At 41.1% G+C, this 17100-nt stretch overlaps 1 protein-coding gene across 1 annotated transcript in view; it reads left to right on the forward strand.

Moving 5' to 3' along the window:
* Positions 1 to 17100, forward strand: part of cacna1ia (calcium voltage-gated channel subunit alpha1 Ia) — a 295143-nt gene that overhangs the window by 252245 nt on the left and 25798 nt on the right. The window contains 6 exon segments of the mRNA XM_036589758.1: positions 175 to 326; positions 2859 to 2968; positions 10684 to 10817; positions 13047 to 13117; positions 13605 to 13683; positions 15138 to 15259. Coding sequence (XP_036445651.1) covers positions 175 to 326; positions 2859 to 2968; positions 10684 to 10817; positions 13047 to 13117; positions 13605 to 13683; positions 15138 to 15259 — 668 coding nt within the window.

Raw genomic sequence — 17100 nt, forward strand, 5'->3', positions numbered from 1 at the left:
CCTTCTCCTTTCTTATCTCTTGAGAAATATCTCCTGAAAAAGGAATACATTTTAGACTGTAACTGAAATAAATGAAGGGTGGGCTTTGACATTTGCACAGTACTGTACATGAATATATACTGTATATACTGTGTTCAATCCAAACTCTGGTCTGTTCTCTCTATTGTCTCTCAGAAGCCCATAAGTTACCGTATTACGCCAGCTACAGCCACGCCCGCCTGATGATCCACACACTGTGCACCAGTCACTACCTGGACCTCTTCATCACCTTCATCATCTGTGTTAATGTGGTGACCATGTCTCTGGAGCACTACAACCAGCCTCATGTAAGCCCTCTCCTTGCCCGTGCTGGACACTGTATCACCAACTGTATCACCAACTTTAAGCATTTGAATATACAGTGGTGGGAAAAAGCATGTGAACCCTTTGGAATTACCTGCGTTTATGTGTAAAGTCATATTAAAATATGGTCTAGTCTTCATTTAAAGCAAACACAACATTTTTAAACTAATAACACAGAAAATAATGTGTTGTTCTCGTCTGTATTGAATACATCATTTAAACATTCACAGTGTAGGTTGGAAAGGGTCTGTGAACTCCTAGACTAATGACTTTTAAAAGCTAATTAGAGTCAGGAGATAGAAAACTGAAGTCCAGTCAATAAAATGAGATTGGAGGTTTGGGTCACAGCTACTTTGACCACTCAAGCATTCTGAGTTTGCTATTCACAAGAAGCATCTGCTGATGTGAACCAAAGAGATCTCTGAAGACTTGCTGATCTCAGAAGACCTCATTTGCATAAAGCTGGAAAGGGTTACAAAGTTCATCTTCAGTCAGACAAATTGTATATGAATGGAGATGATTAAGTGCCATGTCTACTGACCCTAGAAGTTGGTGGCCAGTCAAGATCACTTCAAAGGCACAATGCAGAGTGTTCTGTAAAGAACCTTAGAGTAACAGTTAAACGCTTGAAATAATCTTTGTAACTAATTAACATCTCTATTCATGAGTCTACCAAATGAAAAAACATTATGTTTGTAAGGGCAGGACGCCATGGAGGAAGCCGTTGCTCTCCCAAAAACTACTGAAGTTTGCCAAAGATGCACCTTGACACTCCAAAATCTTTTATAGGCTGATGATACTAAGGTTGGATTGCACGGGTAGAACACACAGCACCACGCATCGCATCAAAAGGGTGCTGCACACCAACATGAAAACATCATCCCAACAGTAAAGCATGGTGGAGGTCGCATCATGATTTGGAGCTACTTTGCTGCCTCTGGAACTGGACCGATTGCCATCATCGAGTGAAAAATTAATTCCCAAGTTTAGCAAGGTATCCTACACACTTAAAAAAGACGGTTCTTCAAGGGTTCTTTAGTAAAGAAAATGGTTCTATATAGAACTATGAACACTGAAAGAACCCTTTGCATTGTTAAAAGGTTTTTTGCATGATGAAATTGTTTTTCATGGCTGAATGTGCTGTAGATGGCACCAAAAAGGGCTCTTCTATTGTGACAGCCTTGACATTGTAACAATACAAGAACCCCTTTTGGTGCTATATAGACCCACTTTTAAAAATGTTTGATATAGAACCATCTACAATACATTCTTCATCAGTCCAAAGAACTGTTTCAAGATGCAACGAACCTTTTGATCATGCAAAGAGTTCTTTGAGTGTTCATTTTCTTTACTATAGGACCCTTGAAGAACCATCGTTTTAAAGAGTGTACAGGATCATGTTGGGTGGCTGTTTGCTGGCTAAAGCTCAGTAGAAGCTGGGTAATGCAGAAAGACAATGACCCTAAACATCAAAGTAAATCTACTACAGAATGGCTTTAAAACAATAAAATCTGCATCTTGAGTGGCCCAGTCAGAGCCCAGACTTTAACCCAATAGAGACATCCGGTTCTGTAAGAAAGAGTGAGCCAATATTCCTCTTGAACGTTGTGCAGGTCTTATCCACAGCAGTATACTGCAAGCATTTGCTTGAGATTATTGCTGCCAAAGGAGGTTCGACCAGTTATTAAATCCAGGGGTTCACTTACTTTTTTCCACCAGCACAGTGAATGTTTAACTGGTGTGCACAATAAAGACATGGATGATTATAATTGTTTGTGTGTTATTAGCTTTAACACATTGTGCTTGTCTGTACTTGTGACTTGATGAACACGTATTTGCTAATGTTTAATTAATGACTTGATGTTTAATGTTTAACAATTTAATACTTAGTACTAATGTTTTAGACCTCTTGATTTTATTGAACAATGCCTTCAAACTTTTAGATAAGTTTGGTACTTGTTTTCCCATTTTGATGAATACACATATGCAGGTATTTATATATTTGTTAGTAGAATTAGTTGTTAATGTCTACAGCTACATAGGTCTCCTTAAGAGACGCTTAATTTTGCACTTTAACTCATATACAATATGCATAATTGATCTGAAATGTTCTTATCTAGGTGTCATAAGTTCTTATAAAACTTTATAAGTTATAAATCTCTGGAATGATGCTTCATAACAGTGTTATAACGGAGCAGTTAGAAGTTGCATTAGTTTAAAGGCCCTTATAATCAATGTCATTTACTTCATGAAACATCTTGTAATTAATGGAATTAGCTGTTCATATTTATATAGAAGCTTTGCTTTATGAATGTGTCATTCAATGTTATGTTTATGCATGTGTTATAAAGTCTTTAAGTAAATTCTAAAGTAAATGTTACAGACCGTTTTACTGGAGTGGTATATCTTTGCTCACATGTCCATTGTGCTCTCTTTCTCTCTCTCTCTCTCTCTCTCTCTCTCTCTCTCTCTCTCTCTCTCTCTCTCTCTCTCTGTCTCTCTTGCCTTCCTCTCAGTCCCTGGAGATTGCACTCAAGTACTGTAATTATTTCTTCACCAGCACCTTTGTGCTCGAGGCCGTCCTGAAGCTCATTGCATTCGGCTTCCGCCGCTTCTTTAAAGACAGGTAACACACACACACACACACACACACACACACACACACACTAAACTCCCTCTCTATCTCTCTCTCTGTCTCTTCTCTCACTTTTCTCTCTCTCTTACTCTCTCTATCTCTCTCTCTCTTTCTCTACTTTTCTCTCTCTCTCTCCAATTCAATTCAATTCAATTCAAGGTGCATTTTTGGCAAATAACGCTATATTTGTATTTCCAAAGCATGGGTTACAGAGTGTGAGAGTTTTAAATGAAATAAATTGTTACCACTACTATGAAAATTATGAGAAATCACTATTTGAAACCTGAACATATTCTAAGAAATTCTAAAAGTCTAAAAAAACAGAGTTGTAATTTTAGAGAGAGGGGATAAAATACAAATAATAAAAGAATTGATAAAAAATAGAGAAGTAGAAGAAGTGTGTGTGTGATATGGTCACTCAGTGCACCTCTCACACTGGCAGGTCAGCACGTATTGAGCTGTGAGTGTGCGGCTCGCTCTGTGTTTCCCTAATAAATACAGTGATTTCTCAGTATTAGAGAGACAAACAACAAATATTGGATGTTTGTTGTTGATTTTTTTAAAGAGCTCTCTGTGGATCCCAGAGAACTTCAGGCACTCTATCAGAAAGTGCAGCTCAGTGTCTGTTTTATTCAGTTTGCACTGCTGCATGGTCTTTTTTCCTGAGGCAGCCAGGATCTCCTGTGCCTGTGGGTCTCTATAGTTGGACTGTCTGTACCTTGTCAGGGTGGGTCACTTTAGCCAGACTGTGCTGACTGAGTCTGTACCTCATCAGAACGGGCTCTATAGCTGGACTGTGCTGACTGTACCTCGTCAGGGTGGGTCTCTATAGCTGGACTGTGCTGACTATACCTCGTCAGGGTGGGCCTCGATAGGCGGACTGTGCTGACTGAGTCTGTACCTCATCAGAACGGGCTCTATAGCTGGACTGTGCTGACTGTACCTCGTCAGGGTGGGTCTCTATAGCTGGACTGTGCTGACTATACCTCGTCAGGGTGGGCCTCGATAGCCGGACTGTGCTGACTGAGTCTGTACCTCGTCAGACTGTGTCTCTATAGCCAGAGTGTGCTGACTGTACCTCGTCAGGGTGAGTCTGTACCTCATCAGGGTGAGTCTCTATAGCCAGACTGTGCTGACTTTGTCTGTACCCTATCAGGGTGGGTCTCTATAGCCAGACTGTGCTGACTTTGTCTGTACCTCATCAGGGTGGGTCTCTATAGTCAGACTGTGCTGACTGAGTCTGTATCTTTTCAGGGTGAGTCTCTATAGTCAGACTGTGCTGACTGAGTCTGTATCTTTTCAGGGTGAGTCTCTATAGCTATAGTGTGCTGACTGAGTCTGTACCTCATCAGGGTGAGTCTCTATAGCCAGACTGTGCCGACTGAGTCTGTACCTCATCAGGGTGGGTCTCTATAGCCAGACTGTGCTGACTGAGTCTGTAGCTCGTCAGGATGGGTCTCTATAGCCAGACTGTGCCGACTGAGTCTGTACCTCATCAGGGTGAGTCTCTATAGCCAGACTGTGCTGACTTTGTCTGTACCCTATCAGGGTGGGTCTCTATAGCCAGACTGTGCTGACTGAGTCTGTATCTTTTCAGGATGAGTCTCTATAGTCAGACTGTGCTGACTGAGTCTGTATCTTTTCAGGGTGAGTCTCTATAGCTATAGTGTGCTGACTGAGTCTGTACCTCATCAGGGTGAGTCTCTATAGCCAGACTGTGCCGACTGAGTCTGTACCTCATCAGGGTGGGATCTCTATAGCCAGACTGTGCTGACTGAGTCTGTAGCTCGTCAGGATGGGTCTCTATAGCCAGACTGTGCCGACTGAGTCTGTACCTCATCAGGGTGAGTCTCTATAGCCAGACTGTGCTGACTTTGTCTGTACCCTATCAGGGTGGGTCTCTATAGCCAGACTGTGCTGACTGAGTCTGTATCTTTTCAGGATGAGTCTCTATAGTCAGACTGTGCTGACTGAGTCTGTATCTTTTCAGGGTGAGTCTCTATAGCTATAGTGTGCTGACTGAGTCTGTACCTCATCAGGGTGAGTCTCTATAGCCAGACTGTGCCGACTGAGTCTGTACCTCATCAGGGTGGATCTCTATAGCCAGACTGTGCTGACTGAGTCTGTAGCTCGTCAGGATGGGTCTCTATAGCCAGACTGTGCCGACTGAGTCTGTACCTCATCAGGGTGGGTCTCTATAGCCAGAGTGTGCTGACTGAGTCTGTATCTCGTCAGGATGGGTCTCTATAGCCAGAGTGTGCTGACTGAGTCTGTAGCTCGTCAGGATGGGTCTCTATAGCCAGACTGTGCCGACTGAGTCTGTATCTCGTCAGGGTGGGTCTTTATAGCCAGACTGTGCTGACTGAGTTTGTATCTCGTTAGGATGGGTCTCTATAGCCAGACTGTGCTGACTGAGTCTGTATCTCGTGAGGGTGGGTCTCTATAGCCAGACTGTGCTGACTGAGTCTGTATCTCGTGAGGGTGGGTCTGTATAGCCAGACTGTGCTGACTGAGTTTGTATCTCATCAGGATGGGTCTCTATAGCCAGACTGTGCTGACTGAGTCTGTAGCTCGTCAGGATGGGTCTCTATAGCCAGACTGTGCTGACTGTACCTCGTCAGGATGAGTCTGTACCTTGTCACGGTGGATCTCTATAGCCAGACTGTGCTGACTGAGTCTGTACTCGCATCAGGGTGGGTCTCCATAGCCGGACTGTGCTGACTGAGTCTGTACCTCATCAGGGTGGGTCTCTATAGCCAGACTGTGCTGACTGAGTCTGTACCTCATCAGGGTGAGTATCTATAGCCAGACTGTGCTGACTTTGTCTGTTTCTCTTTAGGGTGGGTCCCTATAGCCAGAGTGTGCTGACTGAGTCTGTACCTCATCAGGGTGGGTCTCAGTTTTAGGTTAGTCATTGCTTAAGTACTCTGCCAGAGTGTACTGTCTGTTTTAAGCCATATGACATATTTAGTGTCTGATTTTGTTTGCGTTTGAGTTGAGTTTGTGCCCATAGTCTGTGTACTTTTCTCTCAGATGTGCAGTACTTCGGTTGATTCTGATCAGATTTGTTGCGTTTTTCTGGTGCTGAGTCTGTTGAGTGTGAGTGTGTGTTAGTGAGTGTTAGTGTGTCGTTCAGGACCAGCTGAGTGAGGAGATTGTTGTCCTTGTTCAGTTCCTGGAATTGCAGAGCTTTATAATGATATGAATGTGGGGGCGCCATTTTTAGATGCTTCCAAAATTTGATTTTCTTTTCTATTACTCCATCTCTCTTTCTCTCTTTCTGTATTGCTCGTGTCTCTCTCTGTCTTTCTCTCTCTTTCTCTCCCCTTTCCTCTCCTTTTCTCTCTTACATCAGTCTTTTTCTCTCTCTGCCCTCTCTCTCTCTTTCCCTCTCCCCTTTTTATTGCACTTGTTTCAGCTCTCTGTCTTTTTTCCTTTCTCCCTCCTCTCTCTCTCTCTCTCTCTCTCTCTCTATCTGTCCTTCTCACTTTCTCTCAACCTTCTCTCCACCACTCTCTCTCTTTCTGTCCCGTCTCCATCATTCTCTCTCTCCCACTTTCTCCCCACCTCACCACCGCTATTTCTCTGTCTCCTTTTCTCTCTCTCCATCAGTCTTTTTCTCTCTCTGCTCTTTCTCTCTCTTTCCCTCTCTCTGCTTTTTATTGTCTCCTTTTCTGTGCTTCAACCCTTTCTTTTCTCCCTCTCCTTTCTCCCTGTCTGTCTTTCTCACTTTTTCTCAAGGCTCTTTCCACCACTTTATCATTCCATTTCTCCCACCTCTCTCTCTCTCTCTCTCTCTCTCTCTCTCTCTCTCTCCCCGCTCTTTCCACCTCTCTCTCTCTCTCTCTCTCTCTCTCTCTCTCTCTCTCTCTCTCTCTCTCTCTCTCTCTCTCTCCTGGCTGTCTAATAGACGTAATTGATTAATTAGGAGGAGATTCCAGCTGAGTGCTGCCTCTGTTTGCTCTGTGACTCACCGGAGGGTGAATTATTGGCAAAATGTTGGTTCTGCTCTCACATTTATGATGAAACATTAGTTCCTGAGTGGTTTTAATGGAATGTACCTGCCTAGCTGGAGAGAGAGAGAGAGAGAGAGAGAGAGAGAGAGATAGAGAGAGAGTGATATATTTATCTGTAGTCTCACTGCTGTTTCTGTTTGTCTAATAGAGCTCCTCTGTGTCATTAACTCTCTGCAAAAACTCCATTTTTTATGGACTTTTAATCCACTGTTCTCCATTTACGATGTGGTTTCTGAATACTGTTGTTGCATTCACGTCGATATGTAAAGAATGTGACCAATGAAGCTGAAAAATCATAGATTCTTATTTTGTTTACCATTTTAAAAAAGCAAACAAATAGGAATGCACTTCACACTTTATACACTTTTTATTGTTACTCCGATTAAATAATGAGCGTTTCAGTTGTGATTTCAGCGGCTTCAATGCATCCAACAATAAAGGCAGCATGGAGCTTCTTTTATACAGTGATAGGAAACATTGTAGCTCACAGAAAGCTGCAGTTCCACATGCTGACCAGCACAGACATGAACACTCACGTATAACGTATCATTACCTTTAATGAGTTAAAGGTAATGATACGTTAGATAAAATAAGAAAGTCTCATTTTCAGCCTCATCACCTCAAATATTGACACAGAATAATACAGCTGAATATCTTGGGCTCTGTATTGGGCAGCTTTATGAGAATGGGCAGCACTGACCCAGTTAAAGGGAAAATGAGCAGGCTGGTATTGCCCGACACTTTGTCTTCTTTACACAGACTCAGTCAGGCCTGACACCAGCTCGCTTTCACACACCTCCTTGTTTACCAGCGTAATTCTCCACACCTCTTAACTAGGTCACAACAGCAGGTGTGCTGCACTATGCCATGTCATAGATTTTGCCATTGTTATGTTTTGGAGTTTATAAATACATAAGTATAAAGGTGGAGATTAAACTGCATTGATTTTTTTTATCACTGTTCCCTACATTGGACCACTATATAGAACACTATTACAGAGAACAGAAATGGCCCCCAGTCACTATTCCCTACATTGGAACACTACATTAACTGCTATTACAGGGAGCAGAAATGCCCATTTAATCGAGGAGGGTCGAATTGCAGCACCATTTGAGGGCATTTCTGTGATGCAGACACGCCCCAGGAACGCCCCTCATGTGACGTCAGGGGCAGGTGGGCTCTGGAGTAAAAGCCACAGTAACGTTGCTGAGCAAACAGAACTATGATGGCGTTTAAGGGCCGCTGTTAATAAAAAATAAAAATAATAGACTTTGAGAATAAAGTCGTAATATTTAGAGATTAAAGACGTAAAATTACGAGAGTAAAATCGCGATATTTCGAGGATTAAGTGCTAACTGTAGGAGGGCTGCGATGGGGTCTCGGTTGCTGTACTGGCGCCGGAGCTCCACTCACTCCTGTCTCTTGGTGGATCATTTTGATCGTCATTCTCACTATCTGTGAACTTCATGCCCTCTTTGAATGGTGTGGAGATGTAGCCCCGATAGCCGTGTAGACGACCCTGCCTGCGATTCTCCTTCAACGACACAGACAGACAGTTTCCTCCGAGTCCGTCTGGCTCTTTATTCTAGATAAACACAGTTTCCTGCTCAGCCGTTTCAGCCGGTTCTTATACTAATAACAGGCTGGTGCTGATGTGCAGGAGAGACAGGGAGACTGAGTGTTTCTTTATGGGTGAATCGATATGAAAGTATAAGTTTTACTCCTCAAAGCCCCTCATTCAACACGAGGAGGCGCTGCCTTTGCTTTAATAGTGCATACCTTTTCTGGTAATATCCCACTTTAATGTCGTAATTATTATCAATTTTATTCTAAAAATGCGACTTTTGTCTCGAAATATTACGACTTTATTCTCAAAGTCTACTATTTTTATTTTTATTAGTGGCCCTAAAACACCGTGTGAGCGCTTTCATTACATCATTATAGGGAACAGAAATGGCCCCCCTAATCACTATTCAATACATTGGATCACTATATGGAACACTATTATAGGGAACAGAAATGGCCCCCCTAATCACTATTCCCTACATTGGAACACTATATAGAACACTATTATAAGGAACAGAAATGGCCCCCCTAATCACTATTCCCTACATTGGAACACTATATGGAACACTATTATAGGGAACAGAAATGCCCCCCCTAATCACTATTCCCTACATTGGAACACTATATAGAACACTATAATAATAAATGGTTTCGGACAGTAATGAATTTCATCACTCATTAAACACAACACAGTGCATTATGGATATTCTGTGTCCACTAAGGTACAGTGTTTGTAAAATACCTATTGCAGTGCACTGTGGGACTGTACGAGTGCACTATTTCAACTACATGCTCCCGAAGTGCACTATGTAGTGAATAGGGCACCTGTGACAGAGATCTGTCATTAGAGACTCTGACATTTCCCTTCCAGAATTAGCTAATCGAGGGCATCTGAGATGAAGTTCGCTCTTAATTGTCTTTGCTGTAATTGGGCGAGATTAATCGGTCCCAAGCCACAAGCACAGTCCCCAGCTGCCTGCTCAACCTGGAATCAACTGAAGACGAAATCTCTCAACCGCTCCAATAAAGACACGATGGAATGAACTCAAATAAACTCTAAGTTGGCACCATAACTGCATGTGGTGAGAACAGCTTATACATTACATGCCAAACATTTTGGAGCAACACTTACCAAATCCAGCCCAGGTGTGTCAGTGAAGGAAGCGGGGAGGTTTATTATTACACATTTTTCAAGTAAAATGTTATATATAAATACAATTTACTATAATACTATCAACATTTTTTTTTCTTAAATGCTATAACGACTGTTTTTACTCTAAAACCTTTTACAATAATTTTAAAATTTCCCCCCAACCCTCATCAGATTCTGCGCCTTCTCCAATTACTCTATTATTATTATAAAACATAATAATATTAATGACAGTACTTTTAGGTTACAATAATTATATAAATTAATGTTATATTTTACCTGTTATAATGTTATAAATGTACCAAATTGGTTGCATTCCCACAGTACACATTTAAAATAAATATTCAGACCTTAGATATTTCTAAGGATTCTGTTATGATCTATTTTAACCCAGGGCATTAACTGAGATTAATTGACTATTAATCTCTCTCTCTCTCTCTCTCTCTCTCTCTCTCTGTATATATATATATATATATATATATATATATATATATATATATATACATATACACACAAAATCATCTTAGGATACTTTCTATTATTTGTTTTGTTTTTGTTTGTGGTAGCAAAATGGAATGTTCAATCATTTTAATGATATAAACATCATTAAAGTATAGGGTCACTCAAAGCAGAAGGATTTTAGTCTAAAGTCCACCTCAGTTAAAAGTTCAAAATGCACTTTCAACTCTGACTTTGAACCAGTTCAGTAGAATCATCCATATATCATAATTAATGAATAATAATGTTTGTACAATGAACAATAAGTGCATTTCAGTTTTTCCACTTTCTTCTTTTTGCTTTTACATTCTTAAAAACCTTAATCTGGTCTCAGTCTTGACTCAGTCGCGCCTCTGAGAGTCTTGCCTGTAGTATGTAATGGAATAATAAATGTCACATGTTGTGTGTATGTGTGTGTGTGTGTGTGTGTGTGTGTGTGTGTGTGTGTGTGTGTGTGTGTGTGTGTTTGTGTGTAGGTGGAATCAGCTGGACCTGGCCATCGTGCTGCTGTCAGTGATGGGCATCACTCTGGAGGAGATTGAAATCAGCGCTGCTTTACCCATAAACCCCACCATCATCCGCATCATGAGGGTGCTGCGCATCGCCCGTGGTTAGTGATACACACACACGTGCACATGCAATCTGCTTCCGCACAGCCTGAGACCCCCGCAAACCCACCCATCTCCTCAAACTACATCACATTCACTTCAACTCTGCTGTGAAAATGTTTGCATAGCCAGTTTTCAAGTGCCACTCTCTCTCTCTCTCTCTCTCTCTCTCTCTCTCTCTCAGTCTCTCTCTCTCTCTCTCTCTCTCTCTCTCTCTCTGTCTCTCTTCTCACTTTCTCATTTTCTCCTCTCCACTGGACGATCATCACTCTGTGCAGTAATCAGCTCTTAAGTTCCACAGCTGGTAAATCTCACATCTGCCCCATTACCCAATGAAAGCAGGCTAAATATCAGACCAGGCAGATTTCCTCCCAGCCGTGGGTCAGTGATGTGATTGATCTGTTTATGGGCTCTTTAGAGGGAGCATAAGGTTAGAGTGGTGTGTGTTAGAGCCGAATGGGTGGGCTAAAGGGGCTTGAACCTGCCCCCTCTCACTGGGCACATTATTACAGCCTCGTTCTCTGCATTTATCACCAGTGGTGTGTAGTAATGAAGTGTGTGGCACTTACAATGTACTTTGTCCAAGAGAACATGGTGTAAATGCCAGATTATGCAGAAAGTATTAGAGTAAAAAGTCCTTTGAAATGTAGTGAAAGTAAAAGTACAGACACCAAAGTACTTGTCTCCTTTTCCCAGTTGCCAAGCCTGTTTTCCTTTTTTCCTTCAATGCCATTGATGAAATATATGAGTCAAGTGAGCAAGCAAGTCAACTTTTTTGAAAGCATTTTTGTTGTGTTTTTATTAATATTTTCTATTGTGGCAGTTTATTATTATTATTTTTTGATGTGAAGAAATGTGTAGTCCATTTTATCTTGGCATGGCTGTCTTTGAGGAGAGGTGTGAATTGTTTTTCACAGCAGGGGGTTCTCACTCCGCATTGCTCACTAGGAGCTCAACACAGTCACAGCATTTCACACACAGAGAAACAGTCAGCTAGTCTGATAAAAGTGTTACAGCGAAAAATATTTTATTTGATTGTGTTAAATAAAAATATGCAATATTGATATCCATTGTGCCGATGTGGCTACTTGTATAATAGCGCCTCCTTGTGAATAATCTTTAGTCATGAATGAGAAAATGGGTGCATTTGCCAGATCCTGCTGGTGTGGGTTCGTACTGGTTTCCTCTCTTTCAGTGATGCACACAAAAACTATTTGGATGATAATATTGCCCCCTTATGCATAACCTTCAGCCATGAGTGAGGAAGTGGACACATTTGCAGAATTTTGCTGTTTGGGTTTGTACCGGTTTTCTGTCTTTCAGTGATACACACAAACCATACTTGTATAATAGCGCCCCCTTGCGAATAATCTTTAGCCGTGAGTGAGGAAGTGGGTGCATTTGCCATATACTGCTTTTGTGGGTATGTACCGGTTTCCTCTCCTTCACTGATGCACACAAAAACTATTTAAGTCATAATAGCGCCCCCTTGTGAATAATCTTTACCCGTGAGTGAGGAAGTGGGTGTGTGAGTTATAAATACATTTATTTATGTATACGTTTCATTCATGAATCAGTCTTTTCGTGTGGTTATTGGACGTAATTTCTGCTGTGCCAGTTTTAAAAAGTACGCACAGCAGAATAAGTGGAGTCCACATCCTGCTATTGGATATAATGCCATTTTGAGTGGAATAAGCTCCTGCGTCAGGGTTATTAATGAGCTGATTAGTTGGATCAGGTGTGTCAGGAGCATGGAAAGCTCTAAAACGTGCAGAGCAGTGGGCCTCCAGGAGCAGCAGGGGGAATCACTGCGTTAGCGTATATGGATGGGATGACAATTAGGTTCTTCTCGATCTTGATCTTGATCTAACAGCGTCCCGCGCTGCCCGGATAGCGTTAGCATTAGTGCGGCTCTGTAGGTTTAAATTTAGCCCTGACCTTTTCCTGCACTGCTCATTAGCTGGCAGGGCTGGAATCAAACTAGCTTGGTAATGGTGGTGGTGGTGGTGGTGGTGGGGAGGGGGAAGGGGGTGTTGGGCCTTCTACATCTCTATCCGTAATCTCTCTCTCTCTGTTCTCTTCTTACTCCACCACATCCTTCCAAGCATGCACTCTCTCTCACTTTCACTAAGATATACACACACACAGTTCATGTGCATGCACACACACACCTGTCTGTTCTCATCAACTGCACCTTCACCGCTCACCCAATCTCTCTCTCTCTCCTGCAGTGCTGAAGCTGTTGAAGATGGCTACTGGGATGCGAGCTTTGCTGGACACTGTGGTTCAGGCACTGCCTCAGGTACAGCACACAACACTTCTCTACTTCTCTTCAAGCCCAAATCGCTCCCTGTCACACTCATCGTCCACTTTCTGAACACAGGGCTGCTTTTGAGATATTATTTGGACCATTCTCAGCGCAGCAGTCACACTGATATGGTAGAGTGTGTGGTTGAGAGTGGTCCACCACCCAAAAATATCCAGCCAGGAACAGCTCTGTGGTCAGAAACTGACCATTGATGAAGGTATTGAGTAGGAGTGCCTAATTCCTGATCGAAGTAATGAAGGCCTTCAAACTATTTGAATATAAGAGCCAAATATATTGGAGCTGAACTACCAGGATTGTAGATCTCCAGGACTAGAACTGGGCACCCCTGGGCTCGAGGGTTGCTAACACAAAGAGTGCATCAACAGATGGGCTATGGTCAATGGTACACCGGCAAGGGAGGGGTTTCTAAAAAGTGGGCAGTAGGTATATTAAAATGGATCTGTTTATGAATACTTTTCAGGTGGGGAACTTGGGCCTCCTCTTCATGTTACTCTTCTTCATCTATGCTGCTCTGGGAGTGGAGCTGTTTGGGGAACTAGGTAAATTATCATTACATTCACAAGCACTGAAAAAAGTAACATGTTGAATTTACTTGATTCAAATTTAATTTCCTCACTAATAAAAAGTCCTACATCAAAACTAAGTAAAGTTTACAGCAGAACTGTGGTGGAGTCACATATTTTATTTATGCAGAATGAGATCACCCTTTTTATATTTACTTTCCAGTCAAATGGCCACTACGAACAAGTTATGCAATTTTTAGGAGATATTTCTGTGGACATTGGATATAAGATATTCCACTCGCATAAGGAAGGAGAATAACATCTAACAACCACCTGGAAGACCCTGGTAGACACCAAAACTGCCCCCATCAGATAAACAGCACTTAAAGCTTTCATCTCTGAGAGAGAGGAGAAAATCAAGCTGCTTCAGATCTGAAAACATCCACAGGTGTTTCTGTCCATCCTTCCACTGTGAGAAGACGACTCAGCGCTGTGGGTCTGAAAGGATGTGTAGCTGTTAAGAAGAACCTCACTGAGAAAAGGAGACGGACACATCAGACAAAGAAGCTGAACGATGAACTGACCACCCCAGAGTCCAGACCTCAACACCACTGAATGTGTTTGATTACTTCAGAAAATCATCAACCAGCTTCTAAGACTGAACTTTGGAGGTGTGTCTGCAGATTCTTTGAGGAACTGAAAGTGGGTCTCCTGAAAAGAATGGAAGCTGGAATAAAGGTGAAGAGTGGACACACTAAATGCTATATAATTGCCACCATCTTCATCATCACTTTCATTTATATTGGCTCTTTCCATGCTCAAGGATGCTTTACAAGTAACAAAATACATAATCAACAATACAGAACACAGAAAACACACAGACACACACACACACACACACACACACACACTCCACAGGTCCCACAGCTAGCCCGGAAAGAGTCTTTAGCCGCAGACGAAGTCGCCCACCGCAACAGCAGTGCATCACACAAGAGGCCGGCCCTGGAAGCCTTAAAGGCCGAAAATGTACTTAGCCATGAAGGGGTAGCATTTTCCAGCAGCCGAACATCACCAGTCCTGACAGCCTCATAGCTGCAGTGCAGCGTTGTCCAAGTCGCGGCCCAGTCAGCCACGTAGCTGCGATGTAGCGTCGCTTAGGCAGCTGGACTGAGAGGCCTCATAGCAGCAGCTGGAAGCTACCAGTCCAGGCAGTCCCACAGTTGTGATACAGTGTCACCCAAACAGCCAGCCCAAAAAGTTTTCTGTTAAATATATGTTTCTAAATTTTTCCTAATGCTGAAAAATAAATAACTACATTGACTGGACATATAAAAATGAAGGATGTTCTTTAGGCTTAAAGATACAAATTTGAATCAAATAAAATTAATGTATTGCTTATTCAGGGTGTTTTTTACAATAAAAGTCAAATGCTGATACATTTTTTCCCGACACATATAGTAATAATCCTCATCTCTGTGCGTCTCTGGCAGTTTGTAATGAAGATTATCCGTGTGAGGGCATGAGCCGGCATGCTACGTTCGAGAACTTCGGCATGGCCTTCCTCACTCTCTTCCAGGTGGCCACCGGCGACAACTGGAACGGCATTATGAAGGTAAGCTCGCTTGACTTTACAGTAAACAATGTTCATGAAGGAAAGAGTGAAAAAATCCACAGGTTTCTTTCTGAAATGTGATTTCAGTCTGAACAGTGTGATTCCTCTTAAGAAAAAGGTTCCACAAATGGTTCTTTGAGCAACGACATGGAGGAACCACTTTTCCTACTGAACCATGTCTGGAGAAAGACGTGTGGGTATGAAGAACTAAAAGGTTTAAAGACTCATCATATAATCTAAAGGTTCTTTGCCAATTTAAGCACTCTTCCTACAACCTTTACATTATGTAGACCATCTGTTGACCAAAGAACCAGCCATTGAAAAGTTTTTTAGGGGAACTGAAACTTCTTCTGTGGTTCTAGTGGGTTTATTTTTAAAGACTTCCTTGCATGCGCTGTACAGTCTTAATGATGCAAAATGAAACCAAAAGGGTTCTTTAGAGCTGCAGTAGAACCACTATTGGATCCCTGTAGAAGATTTCAATGAATGGCTTATTAAGGAATATAAATTTAAGGTTGATAAACATTAAAAACACAAATTTAATGTTGGCATCACTGCTCAGTGCATACAAACAGTATAAAACTACTCTGGATGTATTCTGTATAAAGTGTACTTTTAGCAAAAAGGGTTCTTCATAGGTACAAAGATGATTTGTAACAATAATGTAAGTGCTATATAGAACCATATTTTTAAAGATTTATTTTTCAAAAAAAAAAGTAGTTCCAGTTCTAGGCCTGGGTGGTGTCTAACAAAAAATAATTAGCCCAATATTTTTGTAACCCCCCCCCAAATTATTAATTAATTAATTAATTTCCTCTTGTTCATGTCAAGCCACTCAAGAATTCACCTATAGATACTTGTGGGAAGCAAAGTATATAATTTTGCAACACACTGCAAAAAACATCTTAAATCTAAGTGTATTTAATTTTTTTTTATTTTGAAATAGATGTCAGAATATTATGAGATTATTTAATTTATTTCTATACATTTTTACTTGTTTTAGGTAGTTTTGTCATGTAAGTATCTTATTCCATTGACAGATACAAAAAAAGTAAAAATGTTTAGAAATAGAATAATCTGATAATATGTTAGATATACTGACTCGATTTAAGGTGTTTTCATTTGCTAAGATGTTATTTTTACAGTGTAAGCTGCTGAGAAATTTGCTCTAATGTAGTCTAACAGCTTGTTGATGCTCCATAACAACTAATTGTTTTTACAGTAATGGGAAATGCAACATTACATGTATATATTATGTAAAATTATACATAGCAAAGTGCAGTTAGTCCTTGTTCTCTGTAAGTTTTTTTTTTCCAAAATGGCGATTATCGCCTTTGAAGCATCATTATCGGATTACTTGTCAATCATCGTTAATATCCGATGACACTGAACAAGGCCTAGTTCCAGCACACACTTACAGCAAAGTGACCTTCATTATTACTTGGCAAGAAAATGATCCATGAATGGTGAAACAAAATGTACAGTTATCAGATAAAACCCAACTGATCTGATTGTACACGCTATTAAATATTAGCATTTCACAATATTTAACTCTTATTTTTTGCAGTATAAAACTGTATTGATCTGTTTTCTGTAATAACACAAATTGCATTTTAATATCCATACTGGTGTCTGTGCATATACAGTGCGAAACATAAATATGTTCTTTTATATTTTGATTATTTTATTACAGTTTATCTTTCTTTTAATGTTCAAAAATATATGTATAGGTCTTATAAAGTTCAAGCTCAGTCATTCTCATGTAAATTTACAGTGAATTACTGGCTACTGAGTTGCATTACTTTTACAAGTTAAAATACAGGATATTACTGTATTTTAAT

This window comes from Colossoma macropomum, unplaced genomic scaffold (assembly GCF_904425465.1).
Source record: "Colossoma macropomum unplaced genomic scaffold, Colossoma_macropomum, whole genome shotgun sequence".
In the NCBI taxonomy this organism is placed as follows: domain Eukaryota; kingdom Metazoa; phylum Chordata; class Actinopteri; order Characiformes; family Serrasalmidae; genus Colossoma; species Colossoma macropomum.